Below are 9,536 nucleotides of genomic sequence, written 5' to 3'. Positions count from 1 at the left end.
CTGGCTGCTTCCGCCATGTTGGGGAGGTCCGCGGCCCTCGCAGAGGGGCAATGGTGTCGGGCGAGAGCTGTTGCTCATCTCAGGAGAGAGGAAAGGGAGAGAAATGGAGAAAGCGAAGGGCAAAAGCACCCGCAGCATCTGGGGCCAGCCAGTGTCACTGCCCCATCGCTCTGTGGGACCCCATTCAGGAGCAAGCAGGAGGGTTGAGCACCTCTCGCCTCACCCTAACCAAGCTACACCGATGTGCTGACACCTTTAGGGACATTTATGAGGAGAAAGAAGTGTCTTTCCCACCCCCACCCCCCCAACACACACACGTTTTCCTCAGCCCTGTCACCGCTGCCAAGTTACAGTTGTTTAACTGGCACCAATCAAGCAGGCTGGAGCTTTGCCACCGCTTTCGGCAGGATCAGGATAAGGGTCCTCAGGATGTTTGCCGGGGAAGGAGGTTCCCTGCATACTTTGCAGCCTAAAAAGGCAAAAGCAGGCATTGACTTGAAAATTTATTTTGGCAAGGCAGTGATGTACAGTAATTGCTTTTTCCTGCTGCCGCCTATAAAGAAAGTAATGAAAGCAGCTGAAATACTGTGGCGTAATATCAGAATTTAATTAAAGATAATGAAAAAGTAGTGATGAATGCATGCAGACTGTCTGCGCATCGCCGTTTTTATGATTGACACATGATACCGGAGTGGTGGAAACTTCATGGTCCCTCAGGAGCGGGACCTGCAGAAAGTGGGAGCCAGAGGGGTCTCCGGGAAAGCTCAGCGTGGATCCACCCCACCGCTTGCTACCATGAGGCTGGAAATGCTAAACTGTGCCTTCATGGCATAAAAACTTCTTTAGGGATACCCCTCCTTTCACGCTTACTTTGCTGCTGTGCCCTTCTTGTTTAGGCCACCAGACAAAGCTCGCCTCGCTTCGCAAGAAAGCAGCAACAAGATGCTGAGATTTGTTAATCTGGTTAGCAACAACAAATATGTACTTAGTAGAGGCCAGGGAGCCCGTTAAAAGAGCATACTCAGTTCCGATGGGAAGTGTGAATGTGCTAAGCCAAGCCTCCCCTGCTCACTAACTGGAAAGCACGACTGACAGCTAATAATTTAAAGCCATGTCTAATGTGAATACAGAATTAGAATATGCTCTTAATACACAGTTGCTATAAGCTCACAGCTTTCAGTTTGGAGAAGCTCTGCCTAGACATGCAGATGTATGCTGGCATCTAAGCCTGCGCTCATACAAGCCCATGAATGAAGTGAACTCCTCTTGCTTTGGAGAAAATGAACAACAGCAAAAAAAAAAACCAAACCCAAACAAGGAACCCAGCTCACCCTTTTCAACTTCTTGTATTTCTGGGGGTCAGGGAAGTTACACCACGACAGAGTTTGGCCCAGCAGCCTCAGTGCATGAGCTTCAGAGGGGAGAACATAGGAGTGAGTGGTGGTGGAGAACTGGAAGGCTGGGGAAAAGCTGCAATTCCTTTGCAGAAGGGAGGCTGGTGGTGCTGATGTTCAGCAGGAACAGATGCCTCTTCTTTGTGGAGGGAAATCCACGGCCCCTGTCCCTTTCTCCCTAGAAAGAGAACCCTTGGGAGCATCCCTGCCTTCCCTGGGAAGGTATCTGGACACCTTGGAGAAGCCAACAGAAGACAGCCCTCTGTCTCTCAGACATGACGGAGCCTATATTCCCATGGACAGTCCCCTATTTGTTCCCATCATCCTCTCCACAGTGTTGCTGGTGAGGCTGGTGATGGATTTTCTGCCTTTTGCAGCCCCTTTGTCATCCTCACAGCTCTGGGCAGCGGCAAAGGCTGCTGGGGCGAGCACAGGCCTGCTGATGCTGCAGATGGGCTGTGATGCTCAGAGATGCTCAACTGTGAAAAGCCAGTTTCCAAGCCCACGGCGTAGCTCTTAAATATCTTGGCTGTAAATATCCTGAGCTGGATGTGGGAAGATGGGACAGTGAGGAGGGGACAGCCTCCACCTTCCCTGCTAGTTCAGAAGCTGCCTTAGACCTACTGGCAGTGACTCAGATATCAAACGAGAAGAGCAGGCGTGCCATGCCGTCTGCTTCTCCTCTGGAAGTATGAAGACAAGACTGGTGTAAGCAGAGGGGAAGAAATAGATCTGCACCATCTTCATAAGGTGCCTGAAGGGGGGAGCGTGCTGCACCCCGAAAAACATGGGCAGCAGATGAACCCTTCCACCCCTGATTGACGGGCTGCTGGAAAAAACCCGCCATCCCACCCCCTCGTCTTATCCCATGGCATTTGGACGACAGTCCTGCATATGTCACTGGGGAAGTGTCAAATCTTACTTAGGAGCCGACTGTGCCGATTTAACACCCTGTCACTCACAGCCACGGCACAGGTGTGACCCAAGAACACTGCTTCTCATCCTCCTGATCGTATGTCACGTCCTCAGCCTGCTGAGCTTCTTATTAGGTTAAAAAGTCAGTGCCGATTTCATTCTTTTCTCTCCCTATTCTCCTTTCCCTGCTTCTTTCCCCCAACTGCGTGCCTGCTCATCCTGCCACAACACTCTTGTCTGGTTTCTGGAGCAGGAAGATCTTCCTACCTGCTTGCAGGCATGGAGCTCGGTGCGGCTGGCTGCCAGAGCAGCCTTCCAAAGCACTGGAGATACAGATCTGTCCTGCAACGGGGAGACCACTTTCCTTCTTAACAAGAGCTATAGCCCTGACAGTGGGAGTCATGCCTGGGCTCCATCCATCTTCTCCTTCCAGCAGAAGAGCGTCTGCTTCTTTCCCACCACTCAGGCCCCTGCGTGGGGAAGGAATTTAATTCCAAAAGCTGAAGGCCCCCTTGTACTTCGTTGTGTATTTGGACGGCAACAGTTGTTGCTACAGGACAGCACGGGGGGGTCGTATGGTCACTGTCACAACCAGCCATACATCCCTGAGCTCATTTATCGCTGGGTCAACTGGGAAGAGCCATTGGCAGAACCAGTGGCCAGGGTAAAAGCAGGCCTTTGCTGCTGCAGCTCGTCTGGGTCCAAGCGTTAAGAGGAGGGGGAGATATCCCTGCGAAGTCACATTGGTGGATCTCCTCGTGGAAATATCTGCAGCATCAGCCTCACCATCACTCTGGTGGGAAAGGGTCCAGGAAGCAAATCCAAGAGGCTCACATTTACTTTTTCTCGCTGCCACTGGGAAACTTTCCTTCCTCGATGGCACAGGGGACCGATCAGCCTGGAAAACGACTTGAGTGAAAGAGCTGAACAAAACGGCATGCTAGGGAGACAACTCTGACCTGCCGCTGAGCTTATGTAGGGTTTTTAGGAGCAGTTTGTTCCTCAAGGGGAAATTTTCCTTGTTTTCCTACAGCTGGGCAAAATTAAACCTGGGATAAAGGTCTGGGTCTTTCAGAAATAACAAGTCAACACGCCCCCTTTGAAGCAAAGGGGTTTGCCTCTGATCTTGCTGGGCGCTGGTGTCAATGTGATGCAGCTCTGCTGGTGATTTCCATCCTAGATCTTCCATGGCTATCACTCCACTGCAGACGGATCTGCACTAGCTGAGCTCCTATAGCCCAGCAATACATGCAGTCGCTTTCACTTTCAGCCTAATGGAATGTATAATTTTCTATCTTCCTCCCGCTCAGACTCATTTATAGTAATTTCATAGCTCAACCTGCCTCAGCAATAATCCCTGCAAACTTTGAGTTACACTGAGCTGATCAGTCCACGGACAAGAAGTGTGCCTTTGAATCAAATGTTAAAGCTGGAATCTGTTCCATGTATACACTGAGAGATTTCTTTTCTCCCAAGGGATGGCTTGCAGCAGAGAACGTACCGGGAGAGTTGTTCTAGCACAAACACAGCTATTTAAATGAGCCACAGTGAGAACAGAAATTGTGTTAGGTTGGGAGGATAAAATTGGACTGAAATTGGATATATTCACATACATACCATTGCTCTCATCTGTCCTTACTTTACATATGTTGGATTTCCTGCCAATATAAAGGAGCAGCTCTAAAATAAACCAAAGGTATGTAAATGGAGAGCAGTATGTTCCCGTGGAATTACGATTTCACCTCTAGGTTTGTTTGAGAGACAGAAATAAGGCCAGAGCTCTGTGTTGTTTCACACACGCTGTGCCTGTTCGCATCATAGTGACCGGAGAGATGCTCCCCACAAAATTATTTAGATTTATATTGCCTGGGTGAGTAAGAGGGCGTTAAGGGTGCAGGTAGGAACTGCAAATCAGGGCTCCTGCTTTCTCCTAGCAGTGTGGGAGAGAGTGTCCTCCCACCTCCAGAGCAGGGAGCCTGGTTAGGGACACCCAGGTCACCCACCCAACATTCCTCAGTGTACACTTGTGTCACCGGTTAGGAGATCCAGTAAACATTTGCCTCAGTTTCCCCGCATTGCCAAAAGGGAGAGCTGAAACTCGTTAGCCCACAAAGATTAATTACTCTGGCTTTACAACATGCTTTGCACTGCTCAGAAGGACGGTGATGTTCTCTAGAACTGGAAACCCTCCCTCTCTTCTTTCCCACACTCGCTGCTTGCCATCTGGCTGAGAGGCATGCAGAACAGGCGACACAAATCCTCCATTTAATTATACTGCGCATTTTATTATCTCACCTCAGATTTTGTTGTTAATCTCTTTTACAGATTTCGTTTACATAAGTGGAGTCTTTTAGCTTCAGCAAGCTACAGTGCTTTCCCTTCTGATTCTGCAGATATCAGTCAGCTAAAAAGAAAAGAAAGGCAAGAACAAGTGTCCTTAAATTTGTCATTCAGTCTTTCCTAGGCTTTATATACCATTTCCTTCCCCTCAGCTCCCCAGCTAAAAAGCTAGAAGGCAAACTCCCACAGGGACAGCGAGGACCCTCTGGTTTGGGACACTTAAGTGCAGGTAACGCAAAGGTCCAGAGCCAACACTCGTGAGACCCATTCCACCACTCCTCAAGTCTGCAGGCAGGAAGAGCTGCATAACTTACTGCCCCTGGGTATTTTCTGTTTCATTCCTATACGCTAAAAGCCAAGCCTAGAGCTGGATTTATTAGCACTCAACACCTTGAATTGCAGCTAATTCTAGCTGTAATTAAGTGTTAGTGTTAAGCCCCTGTGCAGGGAGCAAGATGTTCAGATCTGACTGCAGGTGCTGAGCTGCCTCGCAGGTGTAGCTTGCGTTATCAGCTCTGTTGGAAATTGCACCCTGAAGACTGAGGACTTTCGGGAGGAGGAGTAGGGAAGTGGCAAGCAGTGCCAAGGAGAGCTGCTGGGAAGTGTTGCAATGCTGCTAACAGTCAATATCAGCTCTAGGGCACAGACAGCACCCTAAGAGAGTGAATAACCTTCCCAGAAGAGTGTGTACATGAGAGCGGGTGGGGTATCTGAGGACTCTGTAAAGTGAGCAAACACGACACAAAAGCCCTTCTGAGGAATATAAATATCTTCATGATGATAAGCTGGTGAGAGGAGGGAAAGGCAGAAATCAACCTCCTGACAGTACCGTCTGGGGTGTCCTGTAACGTCTCTGCTAGCAGTTTCTCCAGGACATCTTGGTATTTTTCCAGCTGCCTTGGGGTGAGCCACATCCCAGCTCTGACAGGATCAGCTAGCTGTGGAGGAAGCCAGTAAAGCCAAGGGAAAGCTGAGGAGAGCGGAGGGAGGCAGGCTGGGGTGCTTTGACCCCACTTTGCTCAGGTCAGTAGAGGATCTGGGGCTGATCTGAAGGAATGAGGATGATCCTTATACGGGGAAAGGAAACATTTTGAAGTCAATGCAATTTTGTGCTCTTCAGGGTGCCAAAGTTTTCATGCATTGGATCATCTATGGGCTGACTCAGAAACACAGATAAAGGTACCTCCTGGCAACAGAGACTATGAAGAAGAAAATAATTTCTGAACCTTATAATCCTCCACTACCTCACACCTTGACCCTTCAAGCCATCAGCTTTACTGATGCTGGTGAAGCACCCTGCCTTAGTAAAGGCTGAGGACGAGGCATCATCCCGCCTCCAGACTGACTGATTTTGAGCCAGCTGTAGCTCAGATGTACCCGAAGTAAACAGAGTTGTTCCAGCCATGGCTGGAGGCACAGGAGGGCTTGTGGTTGCAGCAGGGAGGGGTGTTAGACGCTGGGATGTGCCATTTATTTAATGCTTTGAACTGTGAATCCTTGCTGTTTAAATCCTATTATTGATTGTTGGTGCACCACATTTGCAGTAGTTGCACACTAACCTGTGTCTTGGCCAAATTCCAGTCTAGCCAGTCCTCCTGCCTGTCCCGCTCAGTCTCTCCCGCAGTTTGGGGTGGACCTACTGCTCCTTTTGCTGGCAGAGAGAATGGCCGAGCTCACCGCAGGAGTGGCTGCACGGACAGGGCAAAGAGTTCCCTGTATTCAAGTGGAAAAGCACAATTTTCAGACTTGGGTAACCAGGTAAACATGCCTTTGAGGGCTTATACTGGCACTTTAATCCCTAAAATTGGCAATTTTCTGCTCTGTATGCAGACTTCAAGGGGGTGCAGCTGTATGGACCCAAGTTTATAAATAAGGTCTTGCCAGTGCAGAGGACTGTGAGATCGGGGGTGACACCAGACAGCTAATCTGGAGCTGGGTGACAAAGTGACAAGTTAAACCCAGAGCTGAAGCAGAGCTGCAAATTCCTGCCTTGCAGTTGGCTGGTGTTCAATGAACGGCAAAGACAGACCTCATGTTGTTTCCATCCTCCTAAGGGAGAAGCCAGGTGGGTCTGGGGGGTGACCAAGCTGCTGAATGTCCAAGATAATTTATAGGATGGAGGTAAAACCTTTCTCTGATGCAACCTTGCTCAGCTGCCTGGCAGGGCTGCCAGGAGATGGGTGATACTCCTTTATATTTGACTGTGAGCTCCTGGTAACACCCACTGTCTTCTCACACAGCACCACCAAACACTCTGCAGTAGCCAGGCCCTGTGGGCTAACTCCTGGGCTACTTGTCCCCCTGTGTGTCCTCATGGGCTCCTCAGAGTCGCATGGTTCACCGTACCTGGATGGTCCTGACCTTGTTGACATCTGCACCAGACTGCTCAGAGGAGCCTTTCTCTTCCAGCTGCTGCAGTAAGGCTAGAGGGTTTTTTTTTCCGCGCTCCTTTGTTCCTCTTGTTCTCCTGAAATCTCCCAGCTGAGAGCAGATGGGGCAGTGATGCTGGGACGCAGCACTGCACGGGTACCAAACCTGCTGTGCACCATATCGACAGCGTGATGCCCAGCAGCCAGGAAGGAGCCTGTGGAGCTGGACACAAAGCCAGAGGGACTGGGGGTCTGACCGCTGCCAGCAGCCAATGCAGCATCCTTCCTCAGGGCCACAGCTCACCGGCAAGGGACCCATCAACTGTGGTGGGCACGGCTTCAGGGACTGTAATTCTGACTCCGCAAAGTTGAGTGTGAGGTCAGGTTACAGGATCGAACGTAAAGACCTGTAGCAAACATGACACTCGTAGACAACACCGTCAGCAGGACATGGTAGCCAAGTAAACTGACCTTACAGAGCTATTCCAGAGCCTCGTCCTGGCTCTCTTCTGTAGCAGCAGCAATGAAGTTCCAGAAAAGCCTGCACAGCCTCACTGCAAATGCAGAGCTCTGCGCAGACATTATGCAGTAACCAGCCTTTCTTGCAGGTCTGTGATGTCAGCCCTTTCCCATCTGTGGGGCTAAACTTGGCTTCTGGACCCTCCCTTTCTTCCCAGCCCAAAGAGAAAAGCCAAAGTTGCTTTGGGATATGACAAACGTGGCAGGACACATAAAATGCAGCAAAGGCTGTGCTCAGTGTCAAACTGACTGCTTGCTGTGCACTTTCTTTGGTTTGAATGTGTGCTCAGAGGAGGAGAGGCAGCCTTTGGAAGGCTGATTTCACCCACATACATTCAGAAGACCCTCAATCACTAGCAGACACGCAGCTACAAGAGTTGTGGTGTATGAACAATTGATCTGGGGACCGTGCGTGGGTCTCATCATCATCATCAAGGAGGCTGAAGGATGACTGTACTCCCCACAAAAGGCAATTGCTATCCAGCAAGTAGATAGGTGTTGGAAACAAGATTTCTCTCCAGTATGAATGGGTTGTGTCATGCGGGGGAAGCTCACTTTGGCTGTGTTTAAGAAGATGCAGTCTCTGAGGCTGCCTGCCTGACACCTTTCAACAGTATTAGTTTCACATCAAAAGAAAAAAAAACATTCTCCTCTTTGCACATCCCAGTGGTGACAACCATCTGGAGGATGGTTAATTATTTGTTACAACAAAAAGACCCATCAGTATGGTGATGGGAGGCTGCAGCTTCTTTATAAAAATTACAGCCACTAGCATGGAGGAAAGAAAAATGAGACCCACAAGTCAAAGATGATAGCCCTTCACAGGTCTTTTAGTTCTTACGTAAAGGAGCCCAGGCTCTCCTTTTCTAGTCTCACATCTTAAAAGTTGTCTCTGCCCTCTACCATAGCCCTTAGCTTTGGGAAGAGCGAGGGACTGCTGCTATCATCCTATCTCCTCTTTGAACAGAAGGGGCAGCTGATGGAAACAACAGCGGCACGGTGTGCCCTGCCAGAGCTTGGGGGATAAGGGAGGAAGAAACACTTTCCCCGGTTTATTCAGGGCTCCAGCCCCTGCAGGACATTTCTTATGGGTTACCTCCTGCATCTTCTGGAAGTTGCTCTGGGTGAAAAAGGGCACAAAGCCTTCAGTTTGTTCAGCCAGCATGGACACTGTGTACACCAAGAGCAAACTGGCCGGCGCCACCTTTGAAACCATCGTGAGAGCCTGAACAACACAGGAAAGAAGATAGCAGGGTGATAGCGGAGAGGGCCATTTGACAAGATATCCCTTTGGCTTTTGATCAGCTGCAATCCAATTTATTCATCAGCTAACTAGAGGTATATTTACTCTTCCAGTTGCTCATGAGCTGAGAATAGAAGTGGCTTGACTGACAATTCTCCTCTCAAATGCTTTTCTGTAAACAGATTTGTTCTCGAGCAATATCTCCAGAGACTTCAAGCCCAGCCCTTCAACACTGTTAAAGACTCCCTCTGTTCTGCAAGCTTTAGCCCTCCAGCTGTACTGGTTTAAGACCCGTGCACATCCAGAGCAAAATGCTCCCATCAATCCCACTGATAGCAAGGGAGACAGAGTGATGCTGCAAGAGAGAAAAACCTTAAGACAGCTGTTTTGTTAAATTTTGTTTTCATATTCCTCACCCGTGAAAACCTTCCTTGATGGACTGAAGCCTTCAGTAAGCCTCACTGGGTCCAAGAGAGCTGGGAAGGGCATTTGCCGGTCCGGCTCTACAAAAACCTAGTATAAAGGGCTTTAAGAACTACCTTTGGAAGTGATTTAACAGCAACTTCACGTCAGAAGAGGACTTACGTAAACATTAAATGTTCTCTTTAAATATTAAAATATTCTCTCTGGACGAATTTAATGAAGTCTGGTCCCACAGCTTAACTACTCCACCTGATTGGAGCCTGATCTTTAATTAGTTTCAGAAACCTCTTGATTTGGATGTTATTGAAAAGACATTGTTAGGTCAGATTTGAC

At 49.1% G+C, this 9,536-nt stretch overlaps 1 protein-coding gene across 1 annotated transcript; it reads right to left on the bottom strand.

The window, feature by feature from the left end:
• Positions 1–371: 371 nt before the first annotated feature.
• MLN (motilin) lies at positions 372–8,768 on the bottom strand. The gene is made up of 5 exons (XM_027816563.2): positions 8,634–8,768; positions 7,679–7,687; positions 6,996–7,097; positions 5,479–5,587; positions 372–469 (listed from the first exon to the last, which is right to left on the bottom strand). The coding sequence occupies exons 1-5, from the start codon at positions 8,751–8,753 to the stop codon at positions 372–374; spliced, it is 438 nt and encodes a 145-aa protein (XP_027672364.2). The 5' UTR covers positions 8,754–8,768.
• Between the last annotated feature and the right edge of the window lie 768 nt (positions 8,769–9,536).

This window comes from Falco cherrug, chromosome 16, assembly GCF_023634085.1.
Source record: "Falco cherrug isolate bFalChe1 chromosome 16, bFalChe1.pri, whole genome shotgun sequence".
Classification (NCBI taxonomy): domain Eukaryota; kingdom Metazoa; phylum Chordata; class Aves; order Falconiformes; family Falconidae; genus Falco; species Falco cherrug.
The sequence above is the reverse complement of the archived record's forward strand: the minus strand, read 5'-3'. Positions and strand labels throughout refer to the sequence as shown.

Coding starts and splice junctions, on each gene's coding strand:
- MLN (XM_027816563.2), bottom strand. CDS start 8,753: ATGGTTTCAAAGGTGGCGCCGGCCAGTTTGCTCTTGGTGTACACAGTG. Junction 5,588..6,995: donor ACAAGGTCAGGACCATCCAG/GTACGGTGAACC, acceptor CTTCCTCCACAG/CTAGCTGATCCTGTCAGAGC. Junction 470..5,478: donor GTTACAGGACACCCCAGACG/GTACTGTCAGGA, acceptor TTGCCTTTTTAG/GCTGCAAAGTATGCAGGGAA.